Source organism: Canis lupus, chromosome X (assembly GCF_011100685.1).
Source record: "Canis lupus familiaris isolate Mischka breed German Shepherd chromosome X, alternate assembly UU_Cfam_GSD_1.0, whole genome shotgun sequence".
In the NCBI taxonomy this organism is placed as follows: Eukaryota; Metazoa; Chordata; class Mammalia; order Carnivora; family Canidae; genus Canis; species Canis lupus.
This window is the reverse complement of record NC_049260.1, coordinates 60,295,561-60,313,398: the sequence shown is the minus strand read 5'-3', so window position 1 is coordinate 60,313,398 and position 17,838 is coordinate 60,295,561. Positions and strand designations below refer to the sequence as shown.

The following is a 17,838-nucleotide window of genomic DNA, read 5'->3' as shown; positions in this document are numbered from 1 at the left end:
CCTGCTTCTCCCTCTGCCCGTGTCTCTACCTCTCTTCCTCAGTCTGTGTCTGTCATGAATAAATGAATAAATCTTTTTTTATTATAAATTTATTTTTTATTGGTGTTCAATTTGCCAGCATATAGAATAACACCCAGTGCTCATCCTATCAAGCGCCCACCTCAGTGCCTGTCACCCAGTCACCCCCACCCCCCGCCCACACCCACCTCCCCTTCCACCACCCCTAGTTTGTTTCCCAGAGGTAGGAGTCTTTCATGTTTTGTCTCCCTTTCTGATAGTTCCCACTCTAAATGAATAAATCTTTTTTTAAAAAGGGCACTTTACATAAAAGGGCAACATTTCTTTAAACAAAATTTAAAATAGTGGGTACTAAAAAATAGAATAGCTTTTGCTTTTTGGTGTTTTTTTAACTTACATTTTTAGATCAATATGTGTGATCTGAGAATTCATTTTAAATGAAATGACAAAGCTACCCTGTGAAGAACTAATTTAATAAAATCTTGAAGGCTTTTCAAATTCTGACAGCCTGGGCTTATGTGAAGGAATAGACAATTTTTTTTTAGAATATGCATTATGATACCCCAAGACTTGCTAACTTTCCATCAAGGATTTTCCCCTCAGAGGTAGAAGATAGTTAAGGTATTTGATCCCAGAGTACTTATTTTATTTTATTTTATTTTATTTTATTTTATTTTATTTTATTTTATTTTTTCCAGAGTACTTATTTTTGGGCACCCTATGCTGGATAGCAGGTATTAATTATGCATAAACTTAAAATCTAGAATTACTCTTAATTTAGTCATTTCAGCAATCAAGAATATACAAAAATGTTAGGGAACAAACACAAACTCCTTCATAATTCTATATTAAATGCAAATACATGATATTTTTATTAACCTAAGTTTTTATTAGTATCTTTATATAAGATGAAATTTAAAATTAGCTCATATTTTCCTAAACACACTCAAAAAATAAAAAATTGGGCAGCCCGGGTGGCCTTCGGTGCAGGGCGTGATCCTGGAGACCTGGGATTGAGTCCCACATCAGGCTCCCTGCATGGAGCCTGCTTCTCTCTCTGCCTGTGTCTCTGTCTCTCTTTTTTTCTCCCTCTCTGTCTCTCATAAATAAATAAAAATCTTTAAAAAATTAACAGTAATGTGTATAATACTATGTATTTGGTGCTATCAGGATGAGAAGTATAAGATGCCCTACCCTTATTATATGGCTAGTGAAATGAGTTCCACACATGAAAATTTAGCAATATAAGGCAATTTCAATTAAGTACCAAATGGATTATGTATATAATACTACAAAATTTCAGGGAGGACATATAACAGGAAGATTAAGGTTGGCCTAATGGAAAAGAAAGGATTTGTATTAGGGCTAGACAGATGGATCAGATTTAGATAGAAGTACGATATTTTGGTTAGAAGTAAAGGTGTGTGCAAGGATACAGAGATCATGGTAAATAAAGTGCTGGAATTAAAAGATCCTGTTTTATATTGATTAGTAGTAAGGCTGCATAAAAGTTAGATGCCTTATTGGAACTAGGTGATAAAAAATACTTGAGGGACGCCTGGATGGCTCAGTGGTTGAGCGTCTGCCTTTGGCTCAGGGCATGATCCCACAGTCCCTGGATTGAGTCCCACATTGGACTTCCTACATGGAGCCTGCTTCTCCCTCTGCCTATGTTTCTGCCCCTCTCTCTATGTCTCTTATGAATAAGTAAATAAAATCTTTAAAAAAAAACTTGAATAACCAGTGAAAAAACTTGGAGACTGTTCTGAAGGTGGTAGAAAAGCAACAATAGTTTTTGAGAAGAGTAGGAGTTTCAGGAAAGTAGTAATTATGAAGATTGTTGTATATTGCAGCATAAGAAGGATTGGAAGAGGAGAAACTAGAGTCAATATTTTAATATTCTAATGTCAGATATTAAGGATCTGACTTTAGCTGATAGCAATGAAAATAAATAGGAAGAGATGGAATTAAAAGATAATCACAGGGATCCCTGGGTGGCACAGCGGTTTAGCGCCTGCCTTTGGACCAGGGCGCGATCCTGGAGACCCGGGATCGAATCCCACGTCGGGCTCCCGGCATGGAGCCTGCTTCTCCCTCTGCCTGTGTCTCTGCCTCTCTCTCTCTGTGTGTGACTGTCATAAATAAATAAAAAATTAAAAAAAAATAAAAGATAATCACAAATGAAAAATTATCAGATCTTAGAAACTGAAAACATATGGGCAATAAGGGAAAAGTCAAACATGATTCGAGGTTTCAATCTCAATTCTCTAGATTCTTTCGCACTAAGAATTCATCTGACTGTATTTTCATTTACTAAATAATAGCATGTTATATGATAGATTTATAAAATGGATTACTCTTATAGTTTACTTTCTCTGGAAATACTTCAACCTTGTCTTTTTGAACACCTAGAAGTAATTTAAGGATTAAAAAGTTGTTGTACAAACAATTAGCTGGAGTTTTCCAGTGACTACTTAAAGAGCTTTGAAATAAGAAGCACAAAGTATGAAGCTGAGTCAAGTAACTACTTTCTGTTGGAATCCCCAACACTTAGGATAAGGCTTCTTTTATGCCAAAACAATGACAGTGTTTTCCAAAGTTTGTCCTGACCCTTTCAGCAGAGCCTTACTGGTGTTTCTCTGTCTCTGTCTGTCTCTCTCTCTCAAAATATTTCTCCCGTTGGAAACACTGCTATTGCTTCTTTGGCTCTGTTTCACTGCTGATAAACTAGATTGCTGTTAAAAAATGTTTTATATGTTCATAAATCTGATTGTATCCAGGCAAGCTGATGAAGAATTCCAGATCCTGGCAAACTCGTGGCGATACTCCAGTGCATTTACCAACAGGATATTTTTTGCTATGGTGGATTTTGATGAAGGCTCTGATGTATTTCAGATGGTAAGATCTTTGGCTTATTTTACTAAGTAGGGATAAGTTAACTCTAGATAAAGTGGAATATATTTTTTTTCAGTGGTCACAAGAAGTTTTATTTATGTATTCCTTGTTATCTAAGTATACTGGGTATATAATTCATATTGCTTTCAGGTACACAGCATAATGATTTGACAGTTCCATACATTACTTAGTGCTCAACATGGTAAGAGTAGTCACTATCCATTCCCACACAATATTATTACAATATTTGACTATATATCCAATGCTATATTTTACATTTTTGTAACTTATTTATTTTATAACCGGAAGTTTGTTCCTCTTAATCCCCTTCACCTATTTTGCCCAACCCCCCATTCTTTCTGGTAACCACAGGTTTTTTCTTTGTATTTCTGAGGCTGTTTGTGTGTTGTTGTTTTTTTAGATTCCACATATAAGTGAAATCATATAGTATTTGTCCTTCTCTGTCTGATGTATTTCACTTAGCATAATACCCTCTAGGTCCACCCATGTTGTCACAAATGACAAAATTTCATTCTTTTTTTATGACTGAGTAAGAGAGAGAGAGAGAGGGGATCCCTGGGTGGCTCAGCGGTTTGGCGCCTGCCTACGCCCGGGACGTGATCCTGGGGTCCTGGGATCAGGTCCCACGTCAGGCTTCCTGCATGGAGCCTGCTTCTCCCTCTGCCTGTGTCTCTGCCTCTCTCTCTCCCTCTCTCTGTGTATCTCATGAATAAATTAATAAAATCTTTAAAAAAAAGAGAGAGAGTGTGGGCAGCTCAGGTGGCTCAGCGGTTTAGCATCGACTTCAGCCCAGGGCCTGATCCTGGGGACCTGGGATCGAGTTCCACATCGGGCTCCCTGCATGGAGCCAGCTTCTCCCTCTGCCTCTCTCTTTCTCGCTCTTTCTCTCTCTCGAATAAATAAATAAAATCTTTAAAAAAAAAAGAGAGAGAGTGTGTGTGTGTGTGCGCATGCGCACACATATATACACATATACGTGTACACCTTTTTTATCCATTCGTCTATAGATGGACATGTGGTTGCTTCTGTATTTTGTCTGTTCTCTGCCATAAATCGGAATGCATATTTTTTTCTAATTAGCATTTTCATTTTCTTTTTTTTTCATTTTCTTTTTTTTAAAAGATTTTATTTATTTATTCATGAGAGACACACAGAGAGACAGACATAGGCAGAGGAAGAAGCAGCCTCCCCACAGGGATCCCGATGTGGGACTTGATCCCTGAATCCCAGGGGTCACGTGATCCCAGAATCACGCCCTGAGCCAAAGGCAGATGCCCAACCGCTGAGTCACCCTGGTGTCCCAGCATTTTCATTTTCTTTGGGTAAATACTCAGTAGTGGGAGGCCCTGGTGGCTCAGCGGTTTAGCGCCGCCTTCCGCCCAGGGCCTCTCTCTCTCTGTGTGTGTGTGTGTGTGTGTGTGTGTGTGTGTCTCATGAATAAATAAATAAAATCTTTAAAAAAATACTCAGTAGTATAATTCCTGGGTGATGTGATATTTCCATTTTTAATGTTTTGAGGAAGTTCATACTGTTTTCCATACTGGTTGCACCAATTTATATTTCCACTAGCAGTGCACAAGGGTGCCCTTTTCACCACATCTTCACCAACATTTGTTATTTCTTTTCTTTTTGATTTGAGCCATTCTGACAGGTGTGAGGCAATATCTCATTGTGATTTTGATTTGCATTTCTTTGATGATTAGTGTTGTTGAGCATCTTTTCATGTGTCTATTGGCCATTTGTATGTCTTCTTTGGAAAAATGTCTATTCAGGTTCACTGCCAATTTTTAATTGGATTGTTTGGTTCTTTTTGGTGTGGAGTTATGTAAGTTCTTTATGTATTTTGGATATTAACCCTTATTTTGGATATGTCATTTGTAAATGTCTTCTCCTGTTCAGAAGGTTGCCTTTTCATTTTATTGGTTTCTTTCACCATGCAAAAGCTTTTTATTTTGGTATAGTTCTAATAGTTTCTTTTTTATCTAATTTCCTGAGGAGACATATGCATTATGTTGCTATGGCCAACATCCAAGAAATTACTGTATATGTTTTCCTTTAGTTTTATGGTTTCATATCTCACATTTACATCTATTTTTAAAGATTTTATTTATTTATTTATTCATGACAGACACAGGGAGAGAGAGGCAGAGACATAGGTAGAGGGAGGGGAGCCTGATGCAGGACTTGATCCCAGAACCCTAGGATCATGACCTGAGCAAAAGGCAGACACTCAAACACTGAGCCACTCAGGTGCCTGTCACATTTAGGTCTTTAATCCATTTTAGGTTTTTGTATGTGGTATAAGTAAGTGGTCTAGTGGTCTAGAATGAAACTCATTCTTTTCATGTAGCTTTCCAGTTTTCCCAGCACCATTTGTTGAAGAGAATGTCTTTTCCCCTTCGTATATTCTAGCTTCCTTTGTCATAGACTCATTGATCATATAAACGTTGGTTTATTTCTAGGCTCTCTATTCTCTTCCGTTGATCTATGTGTCTGTATTTGTGCCAGTACCACAATGTTTTGATTACTTAGCCTTGTAGTATATCTTGAAATCTGGGATTGGTATACATCTGGCTTTGTTCTTTCTCAAGATTGCTTTGGCTGTTTGGGGTCTTTTGTGGTTCCATACAAATTTTAGGAGTATTTTTTCTAGTTCTGTGATAAATGCTGTTGGTATTTTGATAGGGATTGCATTGAATCTATAGATTGCTTTGGGTAGTATGGACATTTTAACATTACTCTTCCAATCAATGAGCATGGTATATTTTTCTTTTTGTATTATCTTCAATTTCTTTTACCAATGTGTCATGGTTTTTGGAGTAAAGTTCTTCCATTTCTTTGGTTATAGTATTTCCTAGGTATTTTATTCTTTTTGGCATAATTGTAGATGGGATTGTTTTCTTAATTTTTCTTTCTGCTACTTAGCTACTGGTGTATAGAAATGCAATGGACTTCTGTATATTAATTTTGTATTCTAAAACATCACTGAATTCATTTACTAGTTCTAGTAGATTTTTGGTGGAGTCTTTTAAGTTTTTCTATAGATAGCATATTCTCTGCAAATAGTGACAATTTTACTTTTTCCTTACCAATTTGGGTATCTTTTATTTCTTTTTCATGTCTGAGTGGGACTTCTAGTACTATCTTGAATAAACATGGTGAAAGTGGATTTCCTTAACTTGTTGCTGATCTTAGAGGAAAAGCTTTCAGTTTTCTACCATGGGATATGTTAGCTGTGGGTTTCTCATATATGACCTTTATTATGTGGAGGTATGTTCGCTCTAAAGCAACTTTGTTGAGTTTCTATCATGAACAGATGTTGTATATTGTCAGATGCTTTTTCTGCATTTGTTGAGGTGATCACATAGTTTTTATCCATCTTCCTGTTATGTGAGATATTATATTGATTGATTTGTGAATGTGGGATATTCTTGCATCCCTAGAATAAATTCTCATTCATTGTGGTGAATGATCCTTTTTAAAAAATTCTTATTTATATTCAATTTGCTAGCATATAGTATAATACCCAGTGCTCATCTCATCATGTGCCCTCCTTAATGCCCTCATCCATTTATCCTGTTACCCCCACACACACACACACACCTTCCCTTCTACAACCCTTTGTTTGTTTCCCAGAGTTAGGAGTCTCCTCATAGAGAGGAAGACATTCCTAATTTTTCACTACTCAATTTCCCCCCATTCCCTTTGGTCTCTTTCACTATTTCTTATATCCCACATATGAGTGAAACCATATGATGATTGTCTTTCTTCAATGGATTTATTTCGCTCAGCATAATACCCTCCAGTTCCATCGTCAATGATCCTTTTAATTTATTGTTGAATTCAGTTTGCTAATATTTTGTTGGAGATTTTTGCTTCTGTATTTATCAGAGATACTGGCCTGCGGTTTTCTTTTTTTGTAGTGTCTTTAATCTGGTTTTGGTTCAGAGTAATGCTGGCTTTATAGAGTAAATTTAGAAGTTTTCCTTCCTCTTCTATTTTTTGGATATTTTAAGAATAGGTACTAATGCTTCTTTAAATATTTCATATAGAATTCACCTGTTAGCCATCTGGTCCTGGATTTCTGTTTGTTGGGAGGGAATTTTTTTTTAAGATTTTATTTATTTGTGTGTGTGTGTGTGTGTGTGTGTGTGAGAGAGAGGGGGGGGGGTGGGGGGAGGGTGCATGCATGCACAAGAGGGAGAGGGAGAAGCAGACTTCTAGCTGAGCAGGGAGCCCAACATGGGGCTTGATCCCAGGACCATGGTATCGTGATTTGAGTCAAAGGCAGGCATGACCATTTTAATTTCATTACTAGTAATGAGTCTGTTTAAATTTTCTACTTTTTCCTGATGCACTTTGGAAGATTGTACATTTCACGAATTTAGCAGGTTTTTCAGTTGTCCAAATTGCTGACCTACAATTTTCAATAGTATTCTTTTATAATCCTTTGTCTTTCTGTGGAGTTGGTTTTTATTTCTCCTCTTTCATTTCTGATTTTATATATTTTCATCCTCTCTTTTTGTCTTGATGAATCTGGATAAAGTTTTATAATTTTTTTTTCATCTTTTTAGAGAACCATCTCTTGGTTTCATTGATCTTTTCTATTTTCTATTTTTTTTTTAGTCTTTATATCTTTATTTCTGTTCCAATCATAATTGTTTACTTTCTTTTTTTTAAAAGATTTTATTTATTCATGAGAGACACACAGAGAGAAAGGCAGAGACACAGGCAGGGGGAGAAGCAGACTCTATGCAGGGAGCCTGATGCGGGCCTTGATCCCAGAACTCCAGGATCATGCCCTGGGCCAAAGACAGACACTAAACCACTGAGCCACCCAGAGACCCCCCTATATACTTTCTTCTACTGACTTACGGCTTTTTTTGCTCTTATTTTTCTAGTTCCTTTAAGTGAAGGTTAGATTGGGATTTTTGTTGTTGTTGTTTCTTGAGGTAGGACTGTATTGCTATAAATTTCCCTCTTAGAATTGCTTTTGCTGTGTCCCAAAGATTTTGGACTGTTATTTTTTCATTTTCATTTGTCTCCATGTATTCTTCAACTTCCTTTCTGACTTCTTTGTTGACCCATTGGTTGGTTGTTGGTGTATTTCTTTAGATTCCATGTTTTTATGTTTTTTTCTAGGTTTTTTTTTCTTGTAATTAATTTCTACTTTCATACCATTGTGATTGAAAAGATGCTTGATATGATTCCAATTCTCTTAAATTTTGAGACTGGTTTGTAGCCTAATTTATATGATCTGTCTATGAGAATATTCCAGGTGCACTTGAAAAGAATGTGTATTCTGCTGGATTTTTGGATAATGTCTGTTAATCCCAGCTGTTCTTATGTGTCATTCAGATACTTTAGAGTTACTGTATTTTAATTGATTTTCTGTCTGGGTAGTCTATCCATTGATGTTAGTGGGATGTTTAAAGTCCCCTACTATTATTGGATTACTGTCAACTTTTCCCTTTATATCTGTTAATCTTTGTTTCATTTATTTAGGTGCTCCTATGTTGGGTGCATATTTACAATTGTTATATGCTCTTGTTAGATTGATCCCTTTATCATTATGTAATGTTCTTCTTCATCTCTTGCTACAGTATTCTGTTTTAAGTCTATTTTCTCTCATATAAATATACATGGATTTTTTTTCCTGCTTCCATTTTCATGGAATATTTTTTCTGTTCCTTTACTTCCAGTCTGTGTATGTTTTGGGGTCTGAAATGAGTCTCTTGTAGGCAGCACATAGGTTGTTCTTGTTTTTTCTATCCGTTCAGTTACCATATGTTTTTTGATTAGAGCACTTAGTCTAGTTAAAGTAGTTATTGACAGGTATGTATTTATTGCCATTCATTAATTATTTTCTGGTTGTTTTTATAGTTCTCCTTTCCTTATTTTCTTCTTCACTTCCCTTGTGGTTTGATGGATTTGTCTAGTGTTATGCTTGAATTATGATGTCCTATTTTATATTTTTTTAAGTTTTTGTGTAATCCAAAACTAATTTTTGTAGATATAATTGATTTTACATCTTTTGTGTTTTAACCTCCATGCTGGCTTTATAAGTGAGTAATCTGCCTTTACTATATTTATGCTTTCACTATTGAAATTTACTCATTTCATGCTTTTCTTACTTCTAGTTAGAGCCTTTTTCCACTTAAAGAATTTACTTATCTTTGATTGTAAGTTTGATTTAGTTGTGATGAACCTCTAACTTTATCTGTACTTCAATTCTGTTGATAACCTTGCCTAGTAGAGTATTTTTGGTTGCAGGTTTTTTTCCTTTAGCACTTTGAATATATCATGCCACTCCCTTCTAGCCTGCAAAGTCTCTGCTGAAATATCAGCTGATAGCTTTATTCAGCTTCCCTAGTATGTTACTGTTTTCTTTTCTCATGCTCCTTTTAAAATTATTATTAATTCCTGGCATTTTATTTTATTTTATTTTTTAATTTTTATTTATTTATGATAGAGAGAGAGAGAGAGAGAGGCAGAGACATAGGCAGAGGGAGAAGCAGGCTCCATGCACCGGGAGCCCGACGTGGGATTTGGCCACGTCGGGGCCAAAGGCAGGCGCTAAACCACTGCGCCACCCAGGGATCCCTTCCTGGCATTTTAATTATTATGTGTCTTTCTGTGGGACTTACTTGCGTTCATCTTGTTTGGGGGTTTCTATATTTCCTGGACGTGGATGTTTTTATTTCCCCATAGTAGACAAGTTTTCAGCTCTTATTTCTTCAAATAATTTTTCTGTCTCCTTCTCTCTTCTTCTGGGATCCCTATAAGTGCAAATGTTATTACACTTGATAATGTTATAGTGATCCCTTAAGCTGTTCTCTTTCTTTTTTTTTTTTTTTTTTGCTGTACTCTTTCTTAATTACTCTTTTATCCTTCTGCTGTTCAGTTTTGTTGCTTTCTATTACCCTGTCTTCCAGATTGCTGATCCATCCTTGTGGCTGTTGATTCTCCCTACTGTATTTGTTTCACTCTTTTTCAGTGAGTTTGGCTTTTTCCTTTATTTGGGACACATTCCTCTATCTCCTCATTTTGTCTATTTCTTTGTGTTTGTTTCTGTGCATTAGGTAGGGCAACTATATCTCCTACTCTTGAAAGTAGTGGCCTTGTGTATAAGAGGCCTCATGGTGCTATGTTGCACAACCACCCCTGTTCACCAGAACCAGGTGCTCAATATGTGAGCTGTGCTGTCCAGTTGCGAATGAGCTATGATTGCTGTGGCCATGTGGGTGGGCAGCACTGGCCGTCGGCTTAATTGGCTTTAGTGACCTCCTTCACCTACTGCAGCTGCACTGGGCAGGGTTTGCTTCCAACACTGTAGAGAGGCCCTGCTGCAGCACTCATTGGCTTGTTGTTGCATAGGTCTGGCCTTAACCCTGGTTGTCTACAGCTATGTGCTGCAATAGCTGGAGATGCAGGGAAGGGCAGGGCTGGCTCTTTGTATAGTCATCTAAGAGGCTCAGCTTTAAAAATTATACGAATGCTGTTGTGTGTGGTTATCTCCTTCCCATCCCAGGGCAGGAGTCACTTTGGAGGGGTGCCAGTTCCAACTGAGGCTGCCTGCCAGGTGCAGTGTGACAGGAGCCACTTTGGGGGGGTCATCTGCCATGGCAGATGAGTTGAGTGGGGAAGGTCTACAGGGGAACACCAGGACCAGGAATGTGGCAGTAGCAAGGTAGATGGAGAATATTTGAACTGCCTCCCACAAGTGTCTGCCTATGTAGGCTAGGGGAGGGCAATATAAATAGTACTTGCCAGCCCTTTTGTTTCCAGAGAAATCTGCAGATCCCTGCCCCTCTAACATGAATCCTAAAATTAGTGAATAAAATTCCTTCACGTAATCCCCAGGTGCTTTTCAAACTGCTGATTGTATATTTCACACTGAGTGAGTGTGCTCTTTGAGGACAAGGATTCATTTTCCTTTTTCCTCTTACTCTCCTAGAATTAAACCCCACTGATTTTCAAAGCAAGATATTATGGGGACTTATCTTCCCAGCGTGGGCCCCCAGGGCCAGGGATGTGCCTTGTGGGATCTGATTGATTGCCTTGCTCCCCTGTTCTTGTGATGTCCCTTCTCTTTGTGGTTAGTTACACTGGGGGTTTGGTTTCCAATTGCATCTCCATTCCTCCTATCCTTTTGGTCTTCTATCTATGATCTGCTATGGAAGATCTGTTCTCTAGTCTTCAGATTATTTTCAGAGTTAGTTTCCAATACATGTAATTCCTTACATGGGACAAAGTGAGTTTGGGATCTTACTATTCTACCATTTTCCTCTGACCACAAGAAGTTTTCTTTGTTTGCAATTTTATTAGTTTCAGAGGTAGAGTTTAGCGATTGATCAGTAATTGCTCATTACATCAAATGCCCTCCTTAATACCCATCACCCAGTTACCCCATTCCCCCAATCTGCCTCCCCTCCAGCAACCCTCAGTTTGTTCCCTGCAGTTAAGAGTCTCTTATGGTTTGTATCCCTCTCTGATTTCTTCTTATTTTCTTTTTCTATCCATTCCCCTATGTACAAGTTTTGTTTCTTAAATTCCATATATGGGTGAAATCATATGATATTTGTCTTTCTCAAACTTATTTTGCATGGTGTAATATTCTATAGTTCCATCCATGTCACTGCAAATGCTAAGATTTTATTCTTCTTGATGACTGTGTAATATTCTATTGTATATATACCACCTTTTTTATCTATTCATCTGTAGATGGACATCTGGGCTCTTTCCATAGTTTGGCAACTGTGGACATTGCTGCTATAAATATTAGGGTGCATGTGCTCCTTTGACCACTATGTTTGTATCCTTTGAAAAAATGCCTAGTAGTGCAATAACTTGGTCATACAGTTACTCTATTTTTAAGTTTTTTTTTTTTTTAAATTTTATTTATTTATGATAGTCACACAGAGAGAGAGAGAGAGAGGCAGAGACACAGGCAGAGGGAGAAGCAGGCTCCATGCACCGGTAGCCTGATGTGGGATTCGATCCCGGGCCTCCAAGATCGCGCCCTGGGCCAAAGGCAGGCGCCAAACCGCTGCGCCACCCAGGGATCCCTATTTTTAAGTTTTTTGAGGAACCTCCATACTGTTTCCCAGAGTGGCTGTAGCAGTTGTGCATTCCTACGAACAGTGTAAGACGGTTCCTCTTTCTCTGCATTCTCACCAACATCTGTTGTTTCCTGAGTTGTTAAATTTAGTCATTCTCACTGGTGCAAGGTGGTATCTCATTGTGGTTTTGAATTGTATTTTCCTAACGCTGAATAGTGTTGAACATTTTTTTCATGTGTCTGGTGGCCATTTGTATGTCTTCTTTAGAGAAATGTTTGTTCATGTCTTCTGACCATTTCTTTGTTCTTTGGGTGTTGAGTTTGAAAAGTTCTTTGGAGATCTTGAATACTAGCCATTTATCTGATACAACATTTGCATGTATCTTCTCCCGTTCTGTAGGGTGTCTTAGTTTTCTTGACTATTTCCTTTGCTGTGCAAAAGCTTTTTATCTTAACGAAGTCCTAATAGTTCATTTTTACTTTTGTTTCTCTTGCCTTTGAAAATGTGTCTAGCAAGAAGTTGCTGCAGCCAAAGTCAAAAAGGTTGTTGCCGAGCAGCCTTGGTGGCGCAGCGGTTTAGCGCCGCCTGCACCCCGGGGTGTGATCCTGGAGACCCGGGATCGAGTCCCACATCGGGCTTCCTGCATGGAGCCTGCTTTTTCCTCTGCCTGTGTCTCTGCCTCTCTCTCACTCTCTATGAATAAATAAATAAATCCTAAAAAACAAAAAAAGGTTGTTGCCTGTGTTCACTGCTAGGATTGTGTTGGATTCCTGTCTTACATTTAGGTCTTTCATCCATTTTTTAGTTTATTTTGGTATATGGTATAAGAAAATGATACAGTTTTATTCCTCTGCAGCTGGAGGAATTTTCCTCCTCCTCCTCCTAAAATTGGAATTATCCAATTTTCCCAGTACCATTTGTTGAAGAGAGTGTGTTTTTTCCATTGGATGTTCTTTCCTGCTTTGTTGAAAATTAGTTGACCATAGAGTTGAGGATCCGTTTTTGGGTGCTCTATTCTGTTGCTGTGATCTAGGTGTCTGTTTTTGTGCCAGTACCATACTTTCCTGATGATTAAAGATTTGTCATACAGTTTATTTTTTTATTTTTATTTTTTTGTCATACAGTTTAAAGTCCAGAATTGTGATGCTATCAGCTTTAGTTTTCTTGTTCAACACTCTGTTGGCTATTTGGTGTCTTTTCTGGTTCCATACAAATTTTAGGATTATTTGATCCAGCTCTGTGAAAAATGTTGATGGTATTTTGATGAGGATTGCACTGAATGTGTAAATTGCTTGGGGTAGCATAGACATTTTAACTATTTATTCTTCCAATCCTTGAGGATGGAATGTTTTCCATCACTTGTGTCTTCCTCAATTTCTTTCATGAGAGTTCTATACTTTTCAGAGTTCAAACACTTTAGCTTTTTGGTTAGGTTTGTTTCTAGATATCTTAAAGTTTTGGGTACAATTCTAAATGGGATCAATTCTTTGATTTCTCTTTCTTCTGACTCATTGTTAGTGAATGGAAATGCAACTGACTTCTGTTCATTGATGTTATATCCTAACACTTTACTGAATTATTGTATGAGTTTTAGCAATTTTCAGGTGGAATCTTTAGGGTTTTCAACAGAGTATCATGTAATGTGTGAAGAGTGAAAGTTTGTTACTACTTTGCCGATTTGGATGTCTTTTCTTTCTTTTTTTTGTCTGATTGCTGAGACTAGGCCTTCCAGTACTATGTTGAACAACAGTGATGAGAGTGAACATCCTTGTTGTGTTCTTGACCTTAGGAGCAAAGCTCTCAGTTTTTCCTGTTGAGGATGATATTTACTGAGGGTTTTTTGTGCATGGATTTTATGATATTAAGGTATGTCCCTCTATTCCTACACTGTGGAGAGTTTTTATAATGAAAGGATGCTGAATTTTGTCAAATGCTTTTTCTGCATCTGTTGAGAGGATCATATGGTTCTTGAACTTTTTTTAATGTGTTGGATCATATTGATTTATTTGCAGATGTTATACCACCCTTGTAGGCTAGGAATAAATCCCACTTGGTTGTGATGAATAATCCTTTTAGTGTACTGTTGGATCCTTTTAGTTAGAATCTTGGTCAGAAATTTTGCATCCATGTTCATCCAGGATATTGGTCTGTAATTCTCATTTTCAGTAGGGTCCTTGGTTTTGAGATTAAGGTAATACTGCCCTCATTGAATAAGTTTGGAAGTTTTCATTTCTATTTTTTGAAACAGCTTCAGAAGAATAGTAATTAATTCTTCTTTACTTTAAAAAAATTTTTTTTATTCATTTTTTGAGTCCTTTCTTTTTTCTTTTTGATAAGCCTGGTTCGGGTTTTATTGTTCTCATTCCTCAAAGAACCAGTCCTAGTTTCATTGATCTCTTCTACTTTTCTTTCAATTTCTGTTTCATTGCTCTAATCTTTATAATTTCTCTTCTCTTGCTGGTTTTAGGATTTATTTGCTATTCTTTTTCTAGCTCCTTTAGGTGTAAGATTAAGTTGTATATGTGAGACTTTTCTTGATTATTGAGAAAGGTGTGTACTTGCTATATACTTCCCCCTTAGGAACACCTTTGCTGTATCCTAAAGATTCTGTACTGTTGTTTTCATTTTCATTTGTTTCCATCTATTTTTTAAATTCTTCCTTAATTTCCTGGGTGACCTGTTCATTCTTTAGTAAGATGCTCTTTTTAATTTTTTAAAAAAGATTTTATTTATTTATTCATGAGAGACACAGAGATAGAGAGAGAGAGAGGCAGAGACAGAAGCAGGCTCCATGCAGGGAGCCCAATGTGGGACTCGATCCTGGGACTCCAGGATCACGCCTCAGGCTGAAGGCAGGTGCCAAACCGCTGTGCCACCCAGGGATCCCCTAGTAGGATGCTCTTAATCCTCCATGTATTTGTGTTCCTTCCAAATTATCTCTTCTGGAGAATGTTCCATGTGCACTTGCGAAGAATGTGTATTGCCTCAGGATGAAATGCTCTGAAGATACCTATGAAGTCCATCTCGTTCAATGTGTCATTCAAAGCCCTTGTTTCTTTTTTTTTCTTTTTTTTAATTTTTTATTTATTTATGATAGTCACAAAGAGAGAGAGAGAGAGGGGCAGAGACATAGGCAGAGGGAGAAGCAGGCTCCATGCACTGGGAGCCCGACATGGGATTCGATCCCAGGTCTCCAGGATCCCGCCCTGGGCCAAAGGCAGGCGCCAAACCGCTGCACCACCCAGGGATCCCAAGCCCTTGTTTCCTTGTTGATCTTCTGCATAGGTGATCTGTCCATTGCTGTAAGTGGGGTGATAAAGTCCTTTACTCTTATTGTATTATTATCAATGTGTTTCTTAAATTTTGTTATTAATTGGTTTGTGTAATTGGCTGCTCCCAAGTTAGGAGGATAAATATTTACAATTGTTAGATCTTATTTTTGGATAGATGTTTTAATTTTGATATAGTGTCCTTCTTCATCTCTTATTACATTCTTAAGTTTAAAATTTAGTTTGTTTGATATAAGCTTTCTTTTGATATCCATTAGTATGTAAATGGTTCTCCACCCCCCTCACTTTCAAACTGGAGGTGTCTTTGCATCTAAAATGAGTTTCTTGGGATCCCTGGGTGGCGCAGCGGTTTAGCGCCTGCCTTTGGCCCAGGGCGCGATCCTGGAGACGCGGGATCGAATCCCACGTTGGGCTCCCGGTGCATGGAGCCTGCTTCTCCCTCTGCCTATGTCTCTGCCTCTCTCTCTCTCTCTCTCTGTGTGTGTGTGACTATCATAAATAAATAAAAATTAAAAATTAAAAATAAATAAAATGAGTCTCTTTTAGACAGCATTGTTTTTTAAAAATATTTTGTTTATTTTTTTATTTAATTTTTTTTAAATTTTTATTTATGATAATCACACAGAGAGAGAGAAATGAGAGAATTTCTCATAAAATTTTATCTTTTTTTAAAAGATAAAATCTTTTAAAAAAAGACGAGAGAAATGAGAAACAGAGAGAATGGCAGAGACAGAGGCAGAGGGAGAAGCAGGCTCCATGCAGGGAGCCTGATGTGGGACTCAATCCCGTGACCGCGGGATCACACCCTGAGCCAACACCAGATGCTCACTCGTTGAGCCATCCAGACATCACATTGTTTTTTCTTTCTATTTCTCTGCTTCTTTATTTGCTATAATTTTGTTTCTATATCACAGATTCTGTCTTCTGCCTTTTATCCTAGCAGAACCTCCATTTTTTACTCCATCTTAGTAAAAGCATTTTTAATTTTGGCCTGATTAGTTTTTAGTTCTTTTACTTCTCCAGTAAAGGATTCCCTAGTGTCTTCTGTGCTTTCTTCAAGCCCAACTAGTATCTTTTTAATTGTTCTGAATTCTGGTTCCGACATCTTATATCCATATTGATTAAATTCCTGGGAGTGAGTACTGCCTCCTGTTCTTTCTTTTGAGGTTAGTTTCTCCATCTCATCTTTATGTCCAGAAAAGATTAGATGAAAGAGAGAGACAAGACAAAAAGAGCAGGGCAGCCCTGGTGGCTCAGTGGTTTAGTGCCGCTTTCAGCCCATGGTGTGATCCTGGAGACCTGGGATCGAGTCCCATGTTGGTCTCCCTGGGGGCCAGCTTCTCCCTCTGCCTGTGTCTCTGCCTCTCTCTGTGTGTCTCTCATGAATAAATAGATAAAATCTTTTAAAAAAAGACAAGAGCAAAAACAGTACCAGAAAAATACAAACAAATCAGAAGTAAACAAAAACAAAATCAGAAAAAATGAAACAAGAAGCAAAATTGAACAAAACAATGAACTAAATCCTGGCTGTATTTTGGTTTGTTTGTTAAACTAGATCCCAAAATAGGAAAAGAAGAAAAACTTACATATACATACACAAAAAAATAAAATATAATGGAAGGAAACCAAAAAATAATAAATAAGTAAATATAAACAAAATTAAAGATTTAAAAAAGAATTAAATAAGAAAATAGCTGAAAAAATAATATAATTGAAAGACCAAAGAATAAAAATAAGAAGAACCACCCGTGAAAGCTATTTGCTCCACAGCTGAAGTTTTTCACTTCTCTTTGGTAAATTTGGTGGTAGCTGGTTGCTCCTGGTGATCTTCTGGGGGAGGGACCTGTTGCTCTGATTCTTAGGTGTCCCTGTTGGGTAGAATTGCCCCTTCCTTGCCAAGGGGCCAGGCTCAGTGTCAGCCCTTCCCAGATAGCACTCCGTAGCACTGTTTTGCTCCCTTAAGCTTTCAGCACCAATGGGGGGATGAAAATAGTAGCACCCCAATTTCTGAAAGTTCATTCTTCCCACTCCAGTGAGCCCTCACAGAAAAGCAGTCAATCACTCTTGTCTCCCTGGTTTCTATGTGAATTCCCTCTTCACCCAGTCTATGACCAGTTGTTTTTATCTCAGGCACCTGACCCTGTTTTGAGTCTTCAAACTTTATAGACAGACTCCTGTGACCTGGACCTCTACTGTTTCCCCCCTTCTTCCACCCCAGGTGAAAGAGGGGTGTCTTTGCCTTTATTTGCCTTTTTCTGGGCCCTTGCCCAGAGAGTTTGCCTGATCATGCACTGGTTTGAGTTTTATTCCAACACTGAGCAGAAAGCTGGCTCATAAGATCGCTGTTTGCAGCCAGCTTCCCTGCTCAGACACATGAGAATTCTACCACACTTAGGCATCTCCGTTCTTTTTGTGACCCTAGAGATGCTGAGGCCATGCTGTGCCACGTGGTTTCTGCCCTGCTTTGCCACTTGAACCCCTTTAAGGCAGGGACATTCCCCACCAGAGCAGACTTCTGAAAGTTCTGATTCTGCCTTCCACTACTCATAACA

At 37.9% G+C, this 17,838-nt stretch overlaps 1 protein-coding gene across 2 annotated transcripts in view; it reads left to right on the top strand.

Annotated features, from left to right (window-relative positions):
• MAGT1 (magnesium transporter 1) overlaps nt 1–17,838 on the top strand; it is a 64,715-nt gene that overhangs the window by 16,026 nt on the left and 30,851 nt on the right. For both annotated transcript variants that reach the window (XM_038587764.1, XM_038587763.1), the window contains exon 3: nt 2,799–2,916. In XM_038587764.1, the coding sequence (XP_038443692.1) occupies nt 2,799–2,916 (118 nt within the window). The remainder of the gene's footprint in view (nt 1–2,798; nt 2,917–17,838) is intronic.